General features: G+C 40.6%; 1 protein-coding gene across 1 annotated transcript; it reads left to right on the top strand.

Moving 5' to 3' along the window:
- The first annotated feature begins 484 nt into the window (after positions 1-484).
- Positions 485-25,652, top strand: KCTD3 (potassium channel tetramerization domain containing 3). The gene is made up of 18 exons (XM_064648237.1): positions 485-826; positions 5,016-5,069; positions 6,516-6,561; positions 7,419-7,492; positions 7,953-8,011; positions 8,197-8,277; positions 8,923-9,057; positions 10,289-10,379; positions 10,638-10,828; positions 14,457-14,572; positions 18,387-18,474; positions 18,607-18,723; positions 19,864-20,034; positions 21,146-21,301; positions 22,286-22,382; positions 23,713-23,897; positions 23,999-24,137; positions 24,490-25,652. Exons 1-18 carry the CDS (start codon positions 753-755, stop codon positions 25,070-25,072), a joined length of 2,457 nt encoding a protein of 818 aa, XP_064504307.1. The 5' UTR covers positions 485-752; the 3' UTR covers positions 25,073-25,652.

The following is a 25,652-nucleotide window of genomic DNA, read 5'->3' as shown; positions in this document are numbered from 1 at the left end:
CACCCTGTCTGTGATGAAATTCATCCTAATGTCCAACCCGGTGCAGCTTAAGGCTAGGTCCTCTCGTCCTGTCGCCGGTTACCTGGGAGACTGACTCCCACCAGGCTACAGCCTCCTCTTTAGGTAGTTGTAGAGAGCGATAAGATCATCCCTGAGATTCCTTTTCTCCAGGCTGAACAACCCCAGCTCCCTCAGCCATTCCCCATAGGAGTGCTGTGCTCCAGACCCTTCACCACCTTCGTTGTCCTTTTTTCTTTATTTTGGGCGAGGGTCGCTGCCGCCTGATAGCGGTACAGGCTGCTCCCTCTTCCTTAGAGACCACCCAAAACCAGAATTCCGGTGTTGTGCCTCCCCTCCTCCCGGGGCGGGCGGGCTCCGCCAGCCCCTTCCGGGCACGTCGCTGCCCCCGCGGGGCGTTCCCTGTTCCCCCCTCCCCGTCGGGGCGTCCCCGCCTCCCCCGCCCGGCCCCGCTCCGCCCGCTTTCCGAGGCGTTTTGGGCCGCGCCGGCCCAGCCCCCGCTCTCGGTGCTGCCGCGTTGCCATGGCGTGTTCCGGCCCTGGCCGGGCCTGAGCGCCGGGGAGCCCGCGGGGCCGCAGCCCGGCCGGGCGCTGACCCTGCCCCGGCCGCCGCTGGCCGATCCCCCGCCGCCTCCTTCCCCGCCGCCTTCGCCTGGCTCCGCCGCTCCTGCCCTCGACCGCGAGGTTCCGGCGGGAGGCGGCGGCGGGCGCCGGCCGGAGCAGGCGGCGGGGAAGATGGCGGGGAACGGCGGCGGCTTCGCCGGCGCCGGGAGCGGGGAGATCATCCAGCTCAACGTGGGCGGCACCAGGTGAGCGGGCGGAGCGGGCCGGGCCCCCGGCGCTGCCCCCGGGCGGTGTCCGGCGCGTTTCAGCGGCGTCGGGGCGAGGGGCAGCGCCGCGGGGGTCCTGCCGGGGGCCCGCCGGGAGGGACGCGCCTCCGGCCGTGGCGGGGTTCAGGCGGGACCGGCAGCCACCCCGTGCTGGGAGGGCGGCGGTGCCGACTCGCCTGGGACTGCCCCCGAGGCTCCCTGGTCTCTGGTGCTGCCGCCAGGAGGGCCTGGATGAGCCTTCTCCCAGCACAGTGCGGGGGAGCCGGTCAGGGGTACGTGGAGGTGGAAGTGGGGAGTGTTGGCAGCTCCGCGTGGTGTCTGCCCGCTGTGCCCGGGCTGTCTAGATGCGTACGCTCTACACACATCTCTGGGAATGCTGCTGCTTCAGGGATGGAGGATAGAGAGCTTTGCTTTGCCAGCACATCCACAGGCTCCTAGTGAACAGTCTGCCTGGCAGCCTCAGACACTAAGGTGTTAAAAAGGTTGAAACGATACTGCTGGTGTCAACCAGAATAAAGAACTGCATTGTTTTCGAATCTACGCTGGAAGCGTGGAAGCTGGCAGATGTAGACATTTTGGCAGGCTGAGGCACGGAATTGTGGGACAGCTGTGGTCAGAATGTGTGATAAATAGTGCAGATATTCCTGTCAAAGTGCTCAGGCATGAAATCATTTGTATTATTGTAGCTGGTGGAAACTGAAATAATGTGCCTTCCTGAGTCTGCGCATGACATGAAGCCAGCTATGAGTAGTAGGAACTACTACTACTATTTTAAGATTTTTCTTCCATTACCCAGAATATGAACTTGGTCTGATAATTAAATTGGATGTTGCAGCCTTTTTCAAAGTAGAGTGCAATAGAAATCGATGCAGAATTCCTTTGTTATGGTAAGACGTTAGGAACTTGGTTCTTCACAGTGAAGCTGCTTGTAATTTGCGTAGGCAAAACTCACCTGTAATGACGCTTTCAGGATAACTTTGTTGTTGGCTTGGACCAGATTTCGTGTTATGCTGAAAAAGGTTCTTCAGTGAACTCTGTCTCTGAAATTATAGGCCAGTTTGTCTTTTAGGTTTTTATTACACATGGAATTGCAAAGATGCTTCAATTTCGTAATTTTAAATAGATCTTCCTTATTAAATGCCTCTGTAGAGCATACAGAATTAGGTATAGAGGACAAATCAGGGAAGAAATAGATAATCTCAGAGGGTTTGCCTATACAGAGAAGTATGAAGAATAAGGCAAACTAACAATTGCATGCATTTAATTTCTAGCTAAAGGTCTAGATTCCAGTCAACGGATATTCTAGTCAACGGAGAAGGAAATGTGTGCATGGATATTTCCCTTTTAATAGAGAGACAGTGTACCTCTGTGTAAGAAGTTTTGGTCTTTTGCAAGGTCAGCTTCCCTCAGATTCATTTGAAAGTGTTTTTCAGCTTGCAAATGTGGGTGACTCAAAGCTGGCAAATGGAGTGAATGATCTGGACAGCAAATGGGCAAGCGTGGAGTACTATACACGGTTCCTCTTCATTAGTTTCTATTACCCTTACCAGAAACCTGAAACTCTTAGTTTTATTTGTAGAGTTTTATGAGAAGAGGAAATTAGCACTGTCCTCTGACACCAGTTATTCTGTGGAGCATCTACTACAGAGACCCCAGCTTTCCATGTTCAGAAACGAGGTTCCTGCTGCTCCCTAGGACTGTCAGGGCTTCTCTGTTGTGTGCAGTTGCTCCAACAGTTCCTGGTCTCAGCTTTTGTGAAATCCTTTGCTGCGAGCACAAGCCGCTTGCAAAGTAACATTCACAGAAATTACTGTAACAAATTAAGAGAATTCTCTCGACTCTGTATCTCCCTCTGGTTATAAAGTAACTCTAAAAGCACAATAGACTATGGTTTAAAGCTGTCACTTAGCATGTCTGTTTCCAGATGCATATATTTTCTTTAAAATAACTGTAGGCTGCCACTTGCTTAAGAGTGTTTGAGGATATTGCACTGGGTTTGACTAACTTTCCTTATACAATGTCTGTCTGACTGCTGCATGGAGCTGCAGATACACTTATACGTGTAAATGTTGCTAGCTAAGCTTCTTTAGGCATCCTGGAAAGGAGCACTCTGTCTTGTTTATGTAGATTAATGTATATGTATTAAAAGTTCTAAAGTATGTGTTAGTATGAGGTATTGCTTACTAAGCTGGTACCATAGTGCTAAATTACAGACAAAAAATCCTTGTGCTGTCTAAATCCACTGCTAAAATTGAAAGAAGACAAATGTGGAGTTGGTTGATGGCTCTTTTTCCTGTCCTCCTTGTTGTGTGACTTGTTCTTCTGGAATGTCTGTCTCAAATTTTGCTACCAAGCTCTTTATCTGACTTACAAAGCGCTAGAGTGGAACCCAGCTGGTCAAAATGCCAGCAAAACTTCAATGGTGGCACTTCTGAAGAGCTGACTGTCACTCGTGCCTATATGGAGACATGTATCCAGACCAGAAATTGTGCTGTAGTGTGTTGAGAAGATAGTACTGCCAAGTACTCAAACATCTTTTCAAGGATCCTGAATGTCTTCATGGTCTCATCAGACTATTGTTTCAGAATTAATTTAGCATTTATCATTCAGTGTTGTAGAAAATGCCAGTTAGCTCTGATTCTAGTAGTTCTCTGATATCTTTCTGCCTACATATGCCTTTCTGGGACCATAAGTCCTCTGGTTTTCTCATTTTCCTTTTTTTTTTTTTCTAAAACCTCAAAATAAATGAAAGTTGTAAAGTGTTTAAACTATTAGGCAATAAAAGCCTTTATATTATGGAGACTTTTAAAAGGGCTAACTGGTGATGCTGGACCAGTGTCTGGATTAATTTTTGGATAAAATTCATGTAATTCATTGTTTTTTCTTATGCGCATGCTATAATATAGTTAGATGAATCATCCCTTACTCTTAAAGCAAAGAAGGGTAGTGACCTGTATTGCTGTGCAAAACTTCAGATGTACTTAGAAGTACTTTAGAAGCGCCTTTTTTTTTTTTTTTAAGAAAGGACTTTGTGCATGTTTGTGCTTAGAACGCTGATACTGCAGGTTTTCTTGTTAAGAACAAATTCACCATTGTTATATTTGCAGTGAGCAGATACACAATACATGTTTTATGCAGGATGGTAGTTCCATATAGTCTTTGTGTTTCTGCCTCTTAGGGAATATAAAAGGGGTATAAAGTAATGCTTTTTGTTGACCTTTTTTTTTTTTTTCTCCAAAACTGGAAAATACTAGCAGTGAAAACTAGATAAATTATGATTAAGTACTTTTATTCTTTTATTCCATAAGTATTTTGTAGTCCTGTGCTACATGGAAAGTTGTAATGGAATTTTACTTTTGCATATCCTTTTTTTTTTTTTTTTTTTTAATTAATGAAGAGGTCACCAAAGGTTTCTTAGTCATGGCACTAGTAAGAGGGTATGTACAGCCAGAGGGCTGATGCAGAGCATGAGCTCATTGTCCAAGCTGCCAGTCCAGTTGTCTTCCTTCATGTTAAATCAAACCCAGAAGAAGTAGAAAATAATCCATGGTTATTTATTATGTAAAGTACTGTCTGGCATCATAAGTAATATTATAATTTGTATTATCTTATAATATGAATCAGAGTAAACACTTTTTTTTCTTTTAACTGTTATTTTTATTGCCTCCCTGCCCCTTTCCCCCCTGCCCCAAAAGGGGTCCAAATAGCAAAATGGCAAATAATTAAAGTTACTGTGAAATATTAACTTGAAGCTTATTGTAGTCTTTTGCAGTGCACAATGTAGCATGCTCTGAGTCCTAAGTAAGAGTATCATGCAGTTAATGACAAATATAGCACACTGCTGATAAATATTTAACTATTTGGGTTTCCTGTGTGTGGAGGAGCGTTTGTTTTCTGTGGATCTTTTTTTGTAAGCATTAATGTTGGCAAAGTATGAGAACTAGGAAGATACAGGATGTTTGGGACAATGTGTTAGAAACATATAAAGCATGACACTTTTGGAGTCTCCAGACAGCCCTGCTTTGAGTTTGTGCAGACGTTTAAGTGATCTCGGACTTGCCAAACCTGTTTGATATTAGCTCTTTAGGACAAATGAAGGAATTTTAGATAAGGCAGACTTACTTCCAATTTTACAGCTGATTTTGAACTCGTAATTTTGTTTTCCTAGGTTCAGCACTTCAAGACAAACACTGATGTGGATTCCAGACTCTTTTTTTTCCAGGTATTTGTGATATATTATCACCTTGAACAAAGACAAATTAACAGTCATTTAAAAAAATTATTAATGTTTTCAGTTCTTAATTTATGTTGTAAATAGTCTTTATTGGGGGAAAAGGCATTAAGAACACTATCTCAAGAAATGGGACAGATTAATTTGAAATAGGCTGTTATTTAAAAGGCATCTTCTTTCTTGAATGTAGCCATGGCAGCTAATATGTGCTGAAGAGTTGTCACTTTTTAGACAGAATGTTGTGGAAATAACACTCCAAATCTGCAGGAAAGGAAGATGCCACTGACTCTTACTATATACACTTGTGATCTTACTGGCCATATGCAGTAGCACTGCCTTTAATGTGTGGGGTTTTTTGGGTTGTTTGTTTTTTGGGGTTATTTTTTAGTTGTTGCTGTAGTCTGAATTAACTCCAAGTTTTGGGGGTTCTAACTTGTGATATAGGAGCTATCAAATTATTGAACATCCTCCTTTTATGTCACTGCCATTAGTACTTCTGCAAGTTATGCTGCTTATTGTTTGCATTTTGTGCTGTAGTTGCTGTACCTCTATCACCCCAAATAATCCTAAACACATAAAGGAAAACACAAATGCTAGCAATTTTGCTTCCTTACATTTAATTTTTGTACTCTAGACTTCTTTTCTAATAAAAGTCTGACAGCTGACACAGGCAGCATTACCTGGTCCTATTTTACTGAAATGTTCAGATAAATGAAATGCTGGGGAAATTTCACCTTTGAGGCACACAAGGAGGGAGTCTCATGCTATTCCCCCATCTCTCAGCACTAAATATGCTAAGGATCTTGTCGTAATAGTCATACAACACTGGAAAATCTTAGAGATAATTGTCATCCAGACTCAGGTGAAATCTTGATATAAAGCTGTTGATGTTATTTAGTTTCCATCTAACCTAAAATGAGATTTTGGCATTGTGTTTTTTATGAGTCTAGAGCAGAAATACTTTGATCTGATAGAAAAAAGCTTTGAAGTAAAACTGTGTTAAAAATAATCCATCCCATTCTTGTCCAGTAAGTCCTTGTGGGTTGGGTTGTTTACTTTTCCTTTTTGCTTCAGCAGCTTTTACCAATTTAACTAGATTTTTATCAAACTATGTAGCCCTCTGAATGCCTGGGAAAACTTTTCCATCCTTCCCAGACTAGGCTTCATGTCTGTTTTCTTTGGGAATATAAAAGTCCTTAAGATGCAGCTCTCAACCTTTCCTTAGGTGTGCATGCACTGCTCCTTTATTCAGCAGCAATATTTCACCCCCTCCGGATTTCTGCCTCACCAAGGCAGTTTTCTTTGCTCAGCTATACTGTTTCATCAAAATGTAACCAAAAGTACACAAAGAGACCAAACTGACTGAGAATGTTGCTATCCTGTGTTTGTGTTAGTACATTTCTGAGGGACATCTAATGAAGATTTTCTCTGTTTCAGTTTGCTGAGTGGAAGAATTTCAACACTAAAGGATGAAACTGGTGCTGTGAGTAATAAACCTCCTGTAACCCATTAATTTAATGTTATGCTTTTGGTTAGGTTCTTTCCTAAAGCATATTCACTGTGGGTGCTAATGGGAGTTACACTGCTTGAGTCAGGCTAAACTTCCATGACAATTGGTGACATCTCTGGCTTTCTTGGTTCTCAAATTTGTTTCAAGGTAAATGAAACTGGAACAATGTGCATATTTCTATGCTCATTCTGTGTTGTACAGAATCAGCAACTGTACTTTCCTTACACAGAAAAACTGCTAATTACTGTATTGCAAGGAGGTGTAATTTTCATTAGATAGGCATTGCATATGTAGTTGAGTAATCCAACATGGAAATGTTGGGTTTTTGGCAAATACGTGTAGCAAAATGGCCATTTCAGTCCGTGTATGTGATACTCTTAAATAGGAAACTATAGTTACAGTAATGTTGCTGAGTGATAGTAAGAAACAGAAGTAATTTGCTAAAAATGCAGAGGTAGTTTTAATGGTAATTGACTCAATTTAAAAAAGTCTAAATTTATCTTGAGGTCTTATTACATTTACTTCATTCTGAACACAGGATAGAAAGTGAGAGTATCCACTGGTTTTTGTGGAGGCTCTAGGACCTCAAGAACACTTCTATTAAGTGCCATCTATTTGCAGCAGTGTTTGTATATATGTCCTTTAGGAATGTTGAATTAGTGGATAGCAGAAGAAAAACGAGAGCAAAGAAGAGGCCCAAAAACTGTGGGTTTTGTTTGTCTGCTGACTGCCTCATCTTCAACTCCTCTTTCCCACACTCAGCATAAAAAGGCATTTTAGTTGATGGTTGCTCCATAATAGGGCTCAAGTACAGAAATTTTTCTTTGCAGATATTTATTGATCGAGATCCAGCAGCATTTGCACCTATTTTAAATTTTCTTCGCACAAAGGAGTTAGACTTACGGTAAGAAGTTAATTATTTCAAGTGAAAATTATTTCAATCAGAAGCATTAGAAAACCTTTTCAGAAGAGAATTATTAAGTTTTAGTCATCTGGCTGGGTACCTGGTATGTGACTCAGCTCCCTGGTAGCTGTGGGGCCAGGTCTAGCATATATGTATGGCATGGTGGAGGGAGAAATGGTGGCATTCCATTTTGTTAGTAGATTCTTGTAAATTAAACCACTTCTTGCAGTGTATTTCTTTGTTTCTGTATCTTTGTTTTAATGAAAGCTAAGTAAAATTAATCACTCTGAAATCTCAAACATCAACATGCTGAATGCATTTTGTGGTAATTCTGTAAACTGTTAGGTAGCTTGATATTTATATTGCGTAATGTCCAGTTATATGCAAGTATTTATGTTCAAGGTCTTGACTCACTTTGTTCTTGACGTTTTTTGTTTTTGGGTTTTATTTATTTCTCTAGAGGAGTGAGTATTAATGTTCTCAGGCACGAAGCTGAATTCTATGGAATCACTCCTTTAGGTAACTGTTTTTTTATCTTAATGTGAGGTCATATTTATTACTGTAATAATGGCCCACTGACAAATCTGGGCAGTTGTGACACTGAATATTTTCAAAGTAAAGTTTATCAAAAACAAGGATATTTGAGATAATGTAATGTTTCCAAGGAAGCAAAAGCTGTGGTCATATTTGGTTTTCCTTCTTAGTGAGAAGATTGCTACTATGTGAAGAACTGGAACGCTCATCTTGTGGCAGTGTCCTTTTTCATGGCTACCTACCTCCTCCAGGTATTTTTGTATTCATTGTCTGATGTTTGCAGTCACTTATTCTTTAGTTTTTAGAGGTGATTGGTTCAGGTAGTGACTCTGGGTGACAAGCTGTTCAGAGAAGGCCTTCCTATGGAAAGCTAAAGATGAATAGTTGAACCAAACATTTTTGTAATTAAAACCCAAGCTTTCATCTGTATGAAATGTCATGTAGTACTGTGTTTGGTAGTAGACTAAAGCAGAAGTTCTTCAAGTGCATTTCATTATAATGTTAGGAGCATGTAGTTCTTTCTTCTTTCTGAAGGTGCAGTTACCTTGGGTATCCTATGTCTAGGTGAAAAATCACCATAAATGATTCCTTACTAATAAGAGTAGCTGTTAGACTTTTTTACTTCTCTGTAGAGATGAATACAACTCAATGTTAACCTGAAGTCTAAGGGGTATCTAACCAATTATTGACAAGTTTTCTGAAGGTAATTCCCTAAATTGTGAATGTCAACATTTTCTATTTCAGTGTTACAATATTGCCTAGTTTTCATATAGCAAATGAATTAAACTTTACATCAAAATGCACAAGTATCAATCCTGTATTTTGAAAGTGAACTGTTATATCTGTTATAAAGTTTAAGGAGTGGGACAAAGCACCTCTTTTCTTTTCTTTTATAGGCATTCCCAGCCGTAAAATAAATAATACTGCTGGGCCACCGGCTGATGTTAGAACTGGTCAGAATGAGGGTGAGATGCTTGGAGGTGGTGTCCAACCTACACTTGCTGGTACTGGGGAAGGTACAGTCAGGCTAGGTGAGGAATGTGTTTTAAAACCAAAGCAAATTGCAAAAAACTTAGCGACTGTATCTGGTTTAAATCTGTTCTATGTTTGCCTGATTAAAATTGCTGAATACTTAGTTAAACACTACTCCCTGTACAGCATTTAAGGCTCACTGCTGCACAATTAAGACATGAGGCTTGAAGGAAAGGCAAATCAAAGTTCTTCATGCAGTCTTAGCATGGCCCCTTAGACAAATGCCTTACACTGTACTAAAGCCATGATAAAAAACAGAGAGACCAGTGTCTCTTTGGTCTTTGTTCAGGGCCTGCTTGCTGCTCTTCCACATCTTTCTTGCTCTTGGTGCCTCTCTTGCTGTGCAAGAGTCAAGTTTTTAGAGGAAATGTAGTCTTCACAAAAAAAATTGTGAGACTTGAATTCTATCGTTTTCCAGCTTTTGACTTAGCAAGCAAAATTACGCCATTAGAGGTGTCATATTTCTGCTGTAATCCTGTAAATTGTAGCAGTGTTAGGAAAATCTAGAGTATGTAATAGGTGAATCTATTTCTATAATCTATCTTATATAAAAATAAGGTTATGAATTGCTGATTCTTCCCAAACCTGCTGCAAGTTTGGAAGAAGGCAGTCTTGGGGAAAATGAAACAGAAGATGCAGTCTTTGGCCATTAGTTCTTTAGCATATCAAGGCTGAGAGCTAACTTGGGGAAGTACAATGACCACTAATTTCCAGTGCCATCCAACACTTCTGCCAAACCTAATTTAGTTCTAGATCAGAAACAAGCATGTTCCCACTAGATAATAAATGGAGGAGCTGTAGGTGTTCTGAGATATGGGAAATTTCAGTTTAGCAGTCTGGAACAATAAAATGGGTTTGCACTAACTATTTGGAAAGAACTTTCACAAAAGAGAAAGCATTGTTTCTTAATTGATTAAATTCCTCATTTTTTTTACCAATTAGACAGGCTTTAAAACTGAGGTATGTACTACCCTCTTTCTCTTTATGAACATTTTACCGTGACACTTTGCCTTGTAGTGATGATGAAATGTCTTCCTTCCATGTAAGAACTGTAATAGCTGTAAGGATTGTGAGGAGTAATACTGGTAACTAGAATCTAGCTGAAAATGTTTCTTGAGAAACTTAATTATCATAGTTTCTGTTCTCATAGCAGAGAGTTCTATGCTATTATAGATGTCTCTGCTCATCTAATATTCATCACTTGCCTAACTTCAGCTTTATTGTTTTTAGGATTTCCTGTGGACCCACGGAAGGTCCTAATAGTAGCTGGCCATCACAATTGGATAGTAGCTGCCTATGCCCATTTTGCTGTTTGCTACAGGTATGAATAGAGTTGCTTGTCAGGTTACAGGAATCTAAAAAAATATGATCATTTGCTATGAGCAAAGCAAAAAGTTTGCATTACTCTGAAATGGCAGTAGATAAATCGATTCAGTCTGATCCTATAAATATGAGTTGCTGCTCTTTTTTTGTGCACATTGGTTCATGGTTAGACTGGGTTGTCCATTTCTCGGTCTCTGAAGACTGGGTTTTCCTGGATTCTGACATCTGCTCCCTGTTCTCTTCTTTGCCCTTCCAGAATCAAAGAGTCATCTGGGTGGCAGCAGGTGTTCACGAGTCCTTATCTGGACTGGACAATTGAGCGAGTGGCTCTCAATGCGAAGGTGGTTGGAGGACCTCACGGAGACAAGGACAAGATGGTTGCAGTTGCCTCGGAGAGTAGCATAATCTTGTGGAGCATTCAAGATGGTGGAAGTGGGAGTGAAATTGGTAACTATCATTACCTGAGTTTTTTTCTTATGTGTGCGTGTTTAGCCAGAGAGGAGACCCTATTTTGAGGCATGTGTGATCTGCAGTGTTCAGTATTCACTTTCACAAATTGACAAAACAAGCTATAGTACAGCAACCTGTTAGAATGTATTAACCTTCTGTTCTGCACTAGGAATACTTTCTCAAAATAAAAAGGAGAGAGAATAAAAGAGCAGTCTGTTTATTAACAGATACTAATGCTTACTGTTCAGTTTGAGGATTATATGTCAAGATTCAAATTAAGAGTTAAACTTTTCCCTGGACTTGCATTTGAATCTAGAACATAGGACAAAGGAACTAAGTTTCTGAGTTGGAAAACTACACATACAAAGAGATTCTGCTCTCTTCTTTCCTTTTTGTTATTAAAGCAATATTTTTACATAAAAAGATTTTGGTTCGCTGTCAAATGTCTTTCATAAATGGAGTTTGGAAGATGAAAATTTCTTGGTTTTAAAACTCAGGTGTCTAGGCAGGAAAAAAGCATACTGTTTTATTAAGCATACAGGAATTACTGCTTGTACGCTTTGGCACAGGACACACCATTTGGGAGGCTGTAGAAACAGCAACAAGATGTTTTCAGAAGTAAATACTCCTTGCTACTGGTCTAATAGCTTGTCTGAGTCACTTGTTCAAATACAGGGCAAATTTGGGAGGCAGTGAAGGCAACGTTTTTGATCCATGTGCCTTTAAGGGAAGAACTTTACTTGAAAGTTTCTCAAGCAATTTCTATCTATGTTAATGGCTGTTGCTTTTTTTTTTTCATGCTTGAATGAGTGGAAACACTAAGTAGATTCGAAGATGGGGAAACATAAAGGTCTGGCATGAGATAATTCAGCTGTGTACTGCTCTTTTGCTTGTGACTCTTAGAGGTCTTCTATATAATCATGGTCAGCAAAATGGAAAAGGAGGTTCCATTGTATTTAAAAAAAATAAATAAAAGATGTGTCTAGCAGTTGAATATGAAATATTTTTATTAAACACATAGTAATTATTGTACTTGAGTAATTATTGTACTTGAGAAGCCTCCTCTTATATTCCCCTTGACCAAATCTTAAAGGCAGGGAAGAGCTGGCATGACAGCTGTACTCCTCTAATAGGCATTTCTTTATCACTGTGCTATTACATTCCTCCTGCACTTTGTGATTTCAGTTAGCTGCTTGTGTTACCTTGGGATTTGCAATAAGATATGGGAAGCAGCATCTTGGATTTTTGGAAATCAAGTGCAAAGAGGCACAAAACCCATAAGTGGACTTTTATTTCAATTAAGAACTCTAAATATGCCAGTATCACAAGGTTCTGATAGCTCAGACTATGATCGAACGTGGCAACAAAACTGAAGGAAGCACTTTTGCTAAACAGGCTGTACTGCATCAAAGTGACAACTGTGAAACAAAGGAATTGCCACTTGGGGCAGGAAGAGGAGGGAAGCAGAGAGAAAGTGCCTACAGGATGGAATCTTCTGTCAGACTAACACTGACCAAAATGTATTGTTCTTCTTTTGGACAATAGGTCATGCCGATTGATTTAAAAAACCTGAAATATGCTTGTGTTTAATAGTAGTAATGTGAATATAGCTGATTTGTTTCCTTGTAGAGGCAACTGCTTGCAGTCCTGCTTTGTATTAGAGATACAGTACGTTGCTGTCATCTTGTGAAAGAAACTACTTGTTCCAAGCAGTTGCTGGAGCCTGGCGACACCATCCTCAGAAAATTGTGTGGGCTGGCATCTTTGTGATAGAGCTCTCCCAGAGCGCTCTCTTTCCTTTCAATATTACTTACATAAGACACTGCTGCTGGCTTGCTGCTGTAAGCAGTATTTTACTGAGAGGGACCCTTAGGACAAGAGCCTGTCATTACATATAGTGTTGTCTCCCCTGTGGACAGGTCTCAAGATTGTTGAGCCTAAGCAGGACTGACACTTCAAATTCCTCCAGACCATTCAAGCTGTCTTCCTTGATTTCCTTGAACCTCATCCTTCTCTGGAGTAATCAATTCTAGTTGTGTCTGTGGATTTTTTATTATTGCCTTTTTCATGTGCCCTGTACTGCTGAATCTTATCTGCATTGAATGATTGTACTGTGCCCTGGAAAACAGTTTAGCATCATAATTAAAACATAAATATATATTGAGCTTCCTGAGATTCCTTCATAGGGTGTAACAGAGAGCTGATTCTTGGCTGGGAATGGCACTCTGTTCATTTAAATTTGCCCAAAACAATGTTGGGAAATTTTCCAGCTATTGGGTACTCTGTTTTGACAACATCTATCTGCTGCAGTTAAGGTATATTAGTGAGGAGTAATATAAATATGTAGAGTGAGCAGTAAGCAATAGGAAACTTGTGAGTGAAGCTTGACAGTTGGTAGTGTTCTAATGTATCCCCATTACTTTTGTACTTACCAGACAGAAAAACATATCCTGGAATTATTTACAAACCAAGTTAATTACAGAGTCAGTTTGCTGGACATTATCTCAGACCTTTTGAGTTTGCTGTAACTTTTAAATACTTGGACGATAAGTAGTACAAAATGTACTATGCTATCCAAGTTTGCAGTGCAGTGAAAATTATTCATGTTGGATCTGTGATAAGACTAGGAAGCTCTAAAGGATCAATTTTCTGGACAGCCTCAGATGTTAAGGTCAACTATAACCGTAGGCATCAATGCCTGTCATGTTCTGCACTGTTTTGATTTTTTTTTTAAGTGAAATGTTCTCAGTCCCAGACTTCATTTACTTGGAAGGCTAGCATTTGCTGGTAAGTTTTATCTTCCAAATTTGAATAGTATGTGATGATTGCTGAAACTGCTTCCCTATATATGTTCAAGTTTTAATAGTCTGATAGCCTGAACTTTCTGCTCATGGCCTGCAACCAAACTAAAAGATCCGGAGGTACAAAGGAAGGAAGGCAGGCTTTTACAGGCTGCTTATTTTTCTGGGTTCAAGTATTTCTGCTAAAAGAGAAATTAGAATGTAAGGTCACATTGGAATTGTTCAATCTTGTCCCAAGAATAAGGATAAAGTCTTGTAGCCGTATTTAGTTTCTCAAATACGTTTTCAGAATGTCTGTTTGATTGGACTTTAAAAAAAAAAAAGCATTGAGAACTTGTAATACTTTAACAAGTAATTGCAAACTAGCATAGCACAAATTTGTGTGTCTAGCAAACCCCATTAAATTACTGCTTCTTGAATGACACTTAATAGTCTCAGGTAAAAAAAATCAACCACAAAACAACAAAAATTCCTGTCTGCTGTAATATGATTTTTTTTTTTATTTATTCTAAATCCTTTTGAGAACTTAAGGGCTGTAGAAAAATGATTGCATGTTTTCATATGGGCTCTTCTACCTTCTCCTGCCTCTCTCCTTCCCAAATAATGATGTTATTAGCAGAAATAACATCACACTGCCATTTAATTTAATGAAATCCAGTTTTCTGCTTGAATGGTACCTCACCTAGAATGCTGCAAACCCAGTGTTGGCTGTTCTTTATTTTCTACTCTAATACATGTGATGTGATAATAATGGAGAGATTCCATTGTTACTGTTTTTTTCTCTTTATTTTAGATGAGCTTCATAGACTCTTCATTTTTTGTAGGAGTGTTCAGTCTTGGAGTCCCTGTAGATGCTCTCTTCTTCATTGGCAACCAGTTGGTGGCTACAAGCCATACAGGGAAAGTGGGAGTATGGAACGCTGTGACTCAGCATTGGCAGGTGTGTTCAATTCGATTTTCTGCATCACTTTTTATATGTCTTTCTAGTAAAAAGAGAATAAAATAATCTAAAAGCATGTGGGAAATGACTGTCATAAGGTTTTCAACCCTGACTTGTTACAGAGTTTATCACCTGGGTATCTGGGTATTGTGCCTGTGAGCAGAATGTTGAATTGTTTGGTGGTACCACCAAGCATGCCTTTTAGGCTTTCAAATGAAAGGATGTGGTGTGATTTTGGGTAATAAATGTCAAGTGTGTGCATATTTAGACTTACGGATTACTAACTGTATAAAAATGCAGTAGGACCCTAGGAAGTAAAATTGTGGGGAATGAATGACAGCAGTTTCTGCACCATCTGAAAGAAGAAAAGTCTGTTATCTGGGGATCTCAAGAGCTGCTTTACAATGGGAGACTCTTCTTCATCTTGTATGTGGATGCTTCTGGCTGTGCTTACTTTACTCCTGTTGTCAGAATGCATATTAAATAAGAGAGATCCTTGGAGTCTGTATGAGTCTGAGAAACAGTGGAGCATTCAAATAACAAAGCTTGTAACACAGCCGGATGTACATCGTTGTAGCATGAAACCTGGATGCAGTAAAAGTCCCCAAAATGCCTTGCAAATCTCAAGAAGCAGAACTGACCTGAGGCTGCTGCACTGTTTACTAAGTTCTAATTCAACCCTTAAGTGACAGTAATGGTAACAAATAACACAGATAATAAGTGTGGGGATAGCAGTGCTTCTGCAGTGGAGACAAACATGTTAGTATGGCCTTGAATTAAACAAAACATTATTTAAAGTTCTATTGATGCCTTGCAAAATCTTATATTAAGAGACAACTTAATGCTGTGTGACAAGCTGGTGTTTAACAATATTTTCTAAAGGAACAAGTCATAAGGAATAAAAACTGATGTCCAATTCATCATCTGTATTTCCAGGGGGAGCTGCAGAAATCTTTCTGATCACATTAATAGTTCCTCAGTTTGACTGACTATTCCTTTGGTGAAAGCATTTCTTACTGAAGAGTAGAAAATCTTTGGGAAGTTTATATGGCAATGTCCTAAAAAAGTTTTTTGGCTTTCTAATTTTTTTTTCCAAGTGGATGAGAGTAGCTCCCTTTAAAAAAAAAAAAAAAAACAAAACAAAAAACCCCACAACCGAAGAAACTCCCAACCAAACAACAAACTAATAAAAAAACCCACACAAAACCAAAGCAACAAACAAAAAACCAAACCAACCTTGTGTTTCAAGGTGCTTTCTATACTTCAGGCTTTTTTGTTAGAAAAAGAAAAAAACCAAAGATCTTCCTATAGATTATAATCTCCCTTTAGAACACAGTCTCCTTGTGTGGGGGTTGATCTTACATTTCCTAATGCAAATATATGATATTTGTGTGACCCATGAGTTGCCCATAGCTCTGGACTCAGGATGTAATCATACTTGCTTCAGTGAGAGAGGCTTTGTGGAACAGAATGGGCTGATGTCCCATTTTGAAGCAAGAACTTTGTTTCCTTTCAGGCTGATGTCTTTCTGAGGTCTACTTAAAGGAGGTTTAGTTTGTGCAAAGCTATCCTTCCTTACATGGTGATCTTTGTATTTGATGTATTGCACACTGAAGATGTAACTCTGGTCTCTGCATGTGATTGGTTCTTGCATCTTCCCATCTTGGAGATTTGAGCAGACTACTGAGGTGGTTTCCCTAGTACTTAATTCCTCTGGCAGTGTGTCAATTGCATGCATCAAGGAGGAGGAGGTTGTGGGCATTAGATAGATCTGTAATGAAATTCTTAGCAAAGGAGAGCTTAAAGGAAGCAGAATATTTAGTGCTCTAGAGTAAGAGGTAACAAGGCAGCAGAGCGTCACAGCAAATCTTACTCTGCAAAGTGAGGATTCTCATTGGTCTTGCTTTACCAGTGACTGTTGTATAGTGTTGCTCTGTTTCCTGATGAAAGTTCACATTTTGGCAGATGTAACTGCTGAATTGCCTCTGGTGTCCCTGTCTCTGCTGCAGAAGGAAGGACTCTTCTTATTTTGTATGATCTTTCTGACGCAGTCGATCTCTGCTCTTGGCAGCACTGTGGATCCTTGTGCTCGGACCTTTCCTTGCAGTTATGTCTTTTGCAAGGTGATGACTAAAGTGGTGTATCTTGATAGGTTGCCTCTACCTTCATTAGTTTTTTAAACTTTTTGCAGGTGGCTGAGCTTCTGTATATACCTTTGATCTACAAACCAGAGAGTATGCAGCACCTTGATCCATCAACTTAGATGCTGAGACTCTAGTTTCTTGCCATTCTGCTCTTGTAATCTCTTTTTAAAGTAGTCTAGGAAAAAAAAATCTCTTGAAATAAAGTTTTGTGACCCAGATCTTTAGATGCCGAATTTAATTAGGTGCTGTATGAATTTGGCTGTGGGGTGGGTAGGGTACTTAAACAGCTGTATCTGAAAAAGTACAGTGTGAAAGCTTTGAGATCAAGAATAGCCATTCTTTTCACTAATTGGCAAGGATCCTTCTCCAGGTCATTCAATCATCAGTTATACGGGGAAAATCCAGGTGATTTTCAAGAATAGTTTATTTTTAGCATTGGATATGTGCTGAATTATGGCTGAACATAAGTGAGAGAGGTGCAGTTCTTAAAACAAAGAAAGGAGGGAAAGTGCTTCTTCCCTGTCCCCCACATCTCCATCCTCTGGAAAATATGCAGAAGCTATAGTCATGTTGCAGCCTTTTTTGTAAGGCAAAAAGATAGGTTTAGAATATGTTTTAAGGGGTTACAGACCATCCTTAGAAGTGAATACTGGTTTAGAGTCCTAGCTCTTGGAGTCGGGGGGAAGTTTCTCTCGTTGTTTTGTTTTGCTCAGCTTTATCTGACAGATTCATTGTAGGTATTTTGCAAATGATTTTGCAAGTCTCTGAAGCAACTGAAAGGATGCTGCTGGTCAGAGAGAAATGAGAACTTATGCTGAAATGTCTATAAATTAGTATTCAGTGTTGATTAAGTGAACTCACTGCAACATACAGAGTACAGGAAAAATGCCATGACTCTGTGCATGTTTGAGTCCTCTGGATAAAATGGCTTTTGTGTTTTTTTATCTAGGGGCTGAAGCAAAAAAAAAAGAATTGCTTGAAATAGGAGATCTTATCTAGGATAACCTGAACTTTTTCTTTCCTTGAGATTTCTGTCCCACTTGGGGGAATAAGCACTCGTTTTAATCCTAGAGGGCAAAGAAGGGGCACTTGTAATCCCTCACCTTAGGTTGTAGACCAGTAAGTAAAATATGACAGAGCTGCCTTCCAGTTTACTTGGTGCAGTTGTATACTGGAAGTGATAAATTGTAAAGGAACAAGATTTTTTTCCCCTTATTATGTATCTGCCAGAGGGACACAACTGGAGATAGAAGAAGGTGTAGAGAGGCAACATCTAGTTCCTTGGTCCAGCAACCTCTTAAGGGGTTGTCAGAAGGGAAAGAAGGGATAGGACAGAAAGTGTGAAATACACTCACTCTACATAAAGAAAAAAAAATCCACTTTTGAAGATGTGGTTTAGCTGCAATGCTCTAAGCTTTGTGCTTTCACATGGAGAAGGATCTTCCAGTACTAACTTGTCTGCATGCATGTGCTGAACCACTTTGATTGAGGAATATGATCTACCAGCAGTACTTTCAGAATGCCACTGTATGTGTGTGTGTGCACAGCAGCCTCAGTCCAGTACCAAACTCAAGTGTTGTTCAATAAAATATACCGAGAATGTCTGAAAACTGAGAAAGTAGCAACCTAAATTCTTGATTTGCTTTTGTTTTCTTTTCTGTTTGCACTAGGTTCAGGATGTTGTTCCTATCACAAGCTATGATACGGCCGGGTCTTTTCTGCTGCTGGGCTGTAACAATGGTTCTATCTACTATATAGGTAAGAAGTGGGAGCAGGGTGGAATAAAAAGGAGGTGGTACTGAACAGCTTTTTTGTTAAACTCTTTAATTGATTTTAGTTGCATCAGAACAACTCTGTCTAATCAAAATAATAAATGTTTCTTTTCCACAGACATGCAGAAATTCCCACTGCGAATGAAAGACAATGATCTTCTCGTGACAGAATTGTACCATGATCCCTCCAATGATGCTATAACAGCTCTCAGTGTCTACCTCACACCTAAAACAAGTCAGTATTCTATCACCATCTCTTCGCTGAGAGTCTGTTAGAAATGTGCTTTTCTTTCTTCTAAATAGACTTTTTCTATTGCTTCATAGCAGGGCTAAAGCACACAAGGTAGCCTTTGACATAAACAAGGACTTTTTCTTCATTTAATCATCTTCAAATGAATGATGAACACTAGGCTTAGCAGTTTCCCCTTACAGCTGTACATCTGTATAAATAGGTACATGTACTTACATGTATGTATATATTAATGCTTGTGCATAATGTACCTTTGCTGGTTTTGAGGCTTTTGCACAAGATAGGGTCTTGGATTACGAATTGTATTCACTGAAATAGTTTGTGGTGAACTGGGGAGAAGTGGAGAAGTTAGACACAACTTTGCTGTTGTGTCTAACCTTATAACCAATACACTAGGAAACATTTCCATGTGCAGCTGGATGATGCTTAGCTATTGTGTCTATAATAGCTTTTTGTAATCATGATGCAGCTATTTTTTAAATTAAAAAAAAGAAACCAAGAGCAGCAACAACAAAAGTCCAAAGCAAAGTTCATGGCTAGGCTTCGTGAACGAAGAATTGGGAAGGGCTCTACCCACATTTGCTACAAGCATGCTGGTGGCTAAAAAGCCCAATACGAGATAGACATGTCCGGTTGCACCAAGGCAAAGTAAAACTCAAAAAAAACCAAACTGGGAGAAAGTGGCTACTTATAACTATATTGATACCAGAGTGACTTTTTTAACTATAGTCCTTCCTGGCTTGTTTTGCTTTCCCATTTGCTTCCCACTAAGGCAGAAAAATATACATTATATGGCATGTATTGACCATATCACTGCGAGAAGTGCCAATATATCTATCATATGACTTTATCCACCTTCACTTCCAGGAGGGAGGAGAGAATGGGAAAGAAGGCTGTTAAGACGCTGTTGAAGAGTGTAGTATGGAATTGAACAAACCTTTGGTTATTCTAGTAGCAAAACAACCTTCCTTGTCATGGGAAAATAATAAGTAAACAGTGTTTAAAAAACGTATCTTTCTTACTTTGGAGGCTTGAAAATGCTGGTTTTTACTGCCCCTTTTCCCTGGCTTCCAGTAACACTAACTTTCATTCCTGGGAAAACAACTGTGTTCTTGTTTGCTTTAGGTGTAAGTGGTAACTGGATTGAGATTGCATATGGCACCAGCTCTGGAGCAGTGAGGGTGATTGTACAGCACCCTGAAACAGTTGGGTCTGGACCTCAGCTCTTTCAGACCTTCACAGTTCATCGAAGTCCTGTTACGAAGATCATGCTCTCAGAGAAACACCTTGTGTCAGGTAATCTGCACACAGATTTGTATTGGCAGTTCTCCCCTCCATCTGAGCAATGAAGTTATTTGTATGCATTGGTCTCTAACTTGCGTTGTTCCCACGTATAATAGAAATGAATTGAACAGATTTGGGGGCAGGGAAAGGGCTAGAATGGCTTGGATCCTCTTTCTTAAAGTAAGCATTTGTGAAAGCTCTTATCAATTCAAAGGCCTAGGTTTTATTTGATGAGAAACAACTCACTCTTTCCTTTCTGTCTTATTCCAAGATTGCAATTCATGGAAATAAAAGTCTTATTGTTGTGGGCAGGTCCTTTAGGACTTGTCTTTTTTTAACAGCCTTTCAGGAGCTTCCTGGGCTGCAGCAAAATGTCCTCCTGGGCCCTAGAAAAAGCCTTCCTGTGACTTCAAAGGGCTGTCTGTGTTTCTTTCCTCAGCAGTCTCCCAGTGTTTTTTGTGCTATCCTGTTTGTGCTATCTTATGCTCAGAAGAGGGTCTTACTTTCTGGAAGATCCAATCACTCCTTCCTCTGTAAGAATCTCTTTCACCTAAAATTCAGCAGCCAGGGCATGGCAGAGAAAAGATTTATTTTCTGCTGCTATCCTATTCTTTAAAAAAAAAAGGAACAAGAAACATGGTATCCAATTATACTGCAAATAAACAGCCCAGAGCTCATCCATTCCCCTGCAACTTGCTGCTAAACTCTGTGTTGGGAAGGGGCACATCTGTATGTACAAAAGTGAATAACTGATGGATGAAATGGAAGAGGACTGTTGTGCAGGCTGCTCTCATGACGTGTCTTGTCCTAGTGTCTGCACACAGAGGACTGAAGGGTGCTGTAGGCTACTGGTGCTGACTCAGTCAGACCTTAGTGTTGTGTTTTCACCTGTCTTAGTTCATTTCTTAAATTTCTGAGGGAAGAGACAAAACTAATAGAAAACAGAACATCAGCAATGATTTGTAGACTGTTAGATAATTGTCTGGAGATGCTTTGTGACTTCACATTGAGTAATCAAGCAGAATTTAGTCAATCTTGAAAAACTATCATGTAGATAATCATTAGAGAAATCTATCTCAAAAATTTTGTCATCCCTTGCAAATGTACATCTTCTCCTTTCTAGTTTGTGCTGATAACAACCATGTACGGACATGGACTGTGACTCGGTTCCGGGGCATGATTTCAACTCAACCAGGCTCAACACCTCTCGCATCATTCAAAATCTTATCCTTGGAGGAAGCAGAGAGTCATGGCAGTTACTGTTCTGGAAATGACATTGGTAGGATGTCTCTAGATTGTGCTGTGCTGTGCCTGTACATTCACTAGTCTCATAAAGGTTTAACAGATCTTCAGCTCTTTAACATGCAAGTCACCTGATGAGTGTGAGCTTGTACATACTGCTGTCCTCTTGAAAAAATGGCAGGGATCTGTAAGATCCACCAGGAAACACTACTAGGCTGTAGAGAGTGAGTACACTTAAAGGACATACTCTGAATGAGAGAAAAAGGGACAAAACCCCTTTGGAATACACATACTGTACCTGTTCCTTGAGCAAAATGATGTAGCATTTCAATTTTGGTTTAACTAGAGAATGAGAGCACATGAGACTCTATTAAAGCAGATAGAGCATAGCAAAGACTGGGTCTACTGCAAATTCCAATTCACTCTTCCATCAGGTTAAACAATGCATAGAAAAAATTCTTAAATGACTTTGAAGTTGTGACAAAGTTTACTGAAGCCTTGCAACTGCAGAGGCAAATGGTGCTAGCACATTGCTATAGCAAGGTACTGAAAGAATGCTGTTGGTAAATATGGTTACACAGGTAGTTTAGACCTTCGTGGTCAGAGCCTTGCAAATGAACCTTTAATGAATAGGATGCCTTGTGAACACAGGGTGGGGTCAGTTCTACAGCAAGAAATCTGATTAAGCCTTTAGACATCTAGGAGCTGCAAAATAACAAAGTACTTACTGTTATTATGGAGACTTAATGTAGGGTTTTTACTGACATAGTAATTCCTCCAAGAACACACACCAAACTTAAGAATGCATGTCCCTTAGAACAACAAAGAAAGATATGGATTTGTAGAGACTGCTAACCATTGGATGGCTTTTCCTAGCTATTGGTTATCTTTGGTTCCCTGCCCTGGCCCTGATGCTTTAAAATTGCAGTGGTCATACTAATGAGTCTGGATCTTCAGGACTGAATGGGAAAGAGGGTGAGGGAATTGAAACAAACACACAAGTGATCTTTCTTTCCTCTAGGACCCTTTGGTGAACGTGATGATCAACAAGTGTTTATCCAAAAAGTTGTTCCTATCACTAATAAGCTATTTGTAAGGCTGTCTTCAACTGGGAAAAGGTATGTCAGTGCTGAGGGGTTTAAGTGGGAAAAGAGCAGGACTGTTGAGGTGGTGGTGTCTCCCTACTCCATGCTAAGTGCATGCAGCTGCACATAGCAAGCTTCTAATGTGCTTGACAGCTCTGGCTGAACTCAAATTTGTGTGTTAGTAACAGAACTGTACTCAATGATCTATTATAACCTCAAAGCCAAATGGCTTTTTGAAAAATAGAGATATCTAATAGGGATATCAGAGACTCACTTCATGATGGCTCACCCTCATGAGCTCACAAAGCAAACAGTTTTGTGCCTCTACAGAATATATGACTCTCAACCATGGTACCATGCTAACATTAAATTTCAAAACTAATGCTTAAGTTGCTGGTGGCAGGGATTATGCTGCTCACAAAGGCAGACAGGGAAGCAGCTTCTTCCTTTGCACTGGGCTTTGAAGATATCAGGACCTTTAAATAGGTGGAGATACTGTCTTCTAGATCAGCTATACAATTATTTTCTTAGGTTTGGCTTCATAGTATTATACTGCATTGCTGCCAACATAGTAAAAAAAAAAATTGCCACATAACCACAGCTACTTTTCTTCCTCTTAGACTAGGAAAGTGGCAAGAGATCAGAAAAGTTAGTGCCTCTCAGTTCTGTGCTGCTTCCTTTTTGCATCTATTGCCTATTAACTTTGAATCTGGGTGAAAACATTGATGCCTCAACATTATGACTTATTTTGGCACTGCTCGGGTAAAAAAGCAATACAAGGGACCAGTAAAATAAATTACCTGGGGCACAAGCAGCTTAGTTTTGGGAGTTCTTTTTCCTTCCTCACTGCCCATAAACTTCTAAAATAAAGGGAAAAAAGCGATGCAGATATGCCATGACAAGTGAGATTTTGGTTGTGATAAGACAAAAGTTATCTGTGTAGATAACATTGGATTTATCTTCCTTGGATTTTTTTGTGTATCTTTTATCTGGTTAAATGTGCTGTTTCTGCAGGTTAGTTTCCTAGAGTCTGCATATGAAGTTCTAGCATATGAAGGGGCTGGTTCCTGTCATTCTTATGAGAGCCTTAGATTTCTAATCATTGTAAACCGAAAATGGACATAGAACATGTGGGGGTTGCCTAATAAACAAGCAGTAGGACTGCAGATGGACTGGGGGTGGGAAGGGACTGTCTGCAGTGAGCAGTGTGCCAGTCACACAGAGGAAGGAATTTCATCAGGAGGAAGGGTCTTTTTCTGAAGGCAGGTTAGATGCCTTCTCAGAAAGTTGAGCCACTACTGACTTTGCTGGCCAAACTTCCAGGTGCAGTTGTTATGGTGACTCGGCATTTCTCTTCCTGTAGGATATGTGAGATCCAGGCAGTTGACTGCACTACCATCTCATCATTTACTGTGCGAGAATGTGAAGGATCCAGCAGAATGGGCTCCAGGCCACGCCGCTACCTCTTCACAGGGCATTCAAATGGCAGCATCCAGATGTGGGACCTGACCACAGCCATGGACATGGTTAATAAGAGTGAAGACAAAGGTAAGTTGTGTTATGCCAGGACCATGGTGTTTCTTTTTCATGTCCTCCCATGTGCCTGACTGCAGTAAATGGACTTGACCTCTAAGAGCTGTCTCTTTCAGATGTTGGTGGCCCCACAGAGGAAGAACTGCTCAAGTTGCTTGACCAGTGTGACTTGAGTACATCTCGCTGTGCCACACCCAACATCAGTCCTGCCACCTCAGTTGTTCAGCCAAACCGGCTTAGGGAATCTAATTCCAGGTAAGTCACCAAGGGTGGCACCAGCTGCAGACACCAAAGGTTTTACTTTTCAGGTAGGCAAAGAGGGGTTTGGTGACTTCAATGCAGTAGCTGAGCCCTTGAATTCATGCCCTAAGTAGCTTGAACTACACACAAATACTCCTTGATTTCTGTTGGTTTGTATGTGTGCAGATTGAAGTATCCTGTGAGAATCTGAAGTGATCTGGAAGTCCTTGTGCGGGGGCTGTGATAAGTGTATTACTACTGTAGCACTAGGCAGTGGTGGGTGGGAGCAAGGGTGTGCAGAAGAATTGGCTGCTATTCTCAGCCTAACATCTGCTCTTCTTGTCCTTGGTTGTTTATATTTTTGAAGCCTCCAATTGCAGCACCATGAAACAATCCACGAAACTGCCACATATGGTTCTGTGAGGCCATACAGAGAAAGCCCCCTCCTGGCAAGAGCAAGGCGGACAGAGAGCTTTCACAGTTACCGGGACTTCCAGGCTTTTAACTTATCCAGCAAAAGCCCAACAGAAAAGGCAGCTGCAGCAAATGGAAATTCAAGCCAGACAGAGGCCAGGAAAGCAACAGCTGAGGGCAGTGCAGCCGAGAGGAAGGCAGTCCTGTCAACAGCATTTGAAGTGCGAGGCACAGGCGTGACAGATGCAAGTGGGTGTTGCAGTACGGAGGTTCACCGTCTGCCAGAGAGTTCTCTGGATCTCAAAAGAAGAGGACCAGAAGAGGAGAGTGAAGCCAAAGCAGAAAGCAAAAAGAAAATGGGATTTGAAGGAGCTGGTTTCCTGGGAAGGAAGAAAGTGCCTCTCCTGGCCTCTGCACCAGTCCTTGCTGAAGGTGGTCCTGAATTACCTGGTGCAGCTTCTCCATCCCCTACAAAGACAGCTGCTTCACCACGTCACCGGAAGAACGACTCATCCTGCCAAGACTATGGCTTGTGAAAATGGGACTGGTGGCAAAAATGAGGGGCAGGTGCCCTCTGTCTGGTAGCAGGCATAATGTTATTTGTTGTGGGTTGTTTCTTGAATGGGATTTTGTTCTGATACCAGAATAAAAATTGTAAGGTTATGAGAAAGTACCTGGCTGCTGCCAAACCTTTGAAGGGTCGTCCACATCAACATGTGGCTTTATGTAATGCTCCAAAATGTAGTATGGTACTTGGTCCAAAATAATATTGTGCATTCTTGCGTAAATGTGGTCAGGCATGTGATATGTTGTGATTATTTTTGTTTTGGGAAGGGAGGGTGCTAAAGGAAAACTTGGTTGCTGAGTGGAGGATGCCTTTTAGATGCAGCCACACATTGCTCTGCAGAGCTGCTGCTGTCTTGGATAGATTTTGCCTAATTCACAGGGCTGCCTCTGTAGTCTTGTTTTATGAATGGGATCATTGCTCTGTATGCTGCTGTCTGATATCTGAAATGTTTCGTGCAGGTTAAGGAGGAGGCTATTCAAAATAGCATATTATTTTGCCTCTTAGTCCAAATAAATTGCCAGAGGAGTGTTGCTTGTGCTTTCTGAAAA

Source organism: Pseudopipra pipra, chromosome 3 (genome assembly GCF_036250125.1).
Source record: "Pseudopipra pipra isolate bDixPip1 chromosome 3, bDixPip1.hap1, whole genome shotgun sequence".
NCBI classification, from domain to species: Eukaryota; Metazoa; Chordata; class Aves; order Passeriformes; family Pipridae; genus Pseudopipra; species Pseudopipra pipra.
This window is presented reverse-complemented; position numbering and strand designations above follow the sequence as displayed.

Bases quoted from the DNA above. Each gene is read 5' to 3' on its own strand.
- KCTD3 (XM_064648237.1), top strand. From the start codon at position 753: ATGGCGGGGAACGGCGGCGGCTTCGCCGGCGCCGGGAGCGGGGAGATC. The intron at 8,278-8,922 runs GTATTTTTGTAT...TTTCTTTTATAG, and splicing joins TGGCTACCTACCTCCTCCAG to GCATTCCCAGCCGTAAAATA. The intron at 18,724-19,863 runs GTCAGTATTCTA...TGTTTGCTTTAG, and splicing joins CTACCTCACACCTAAAACAA to GTGTAAGTGGTAACTGGATT.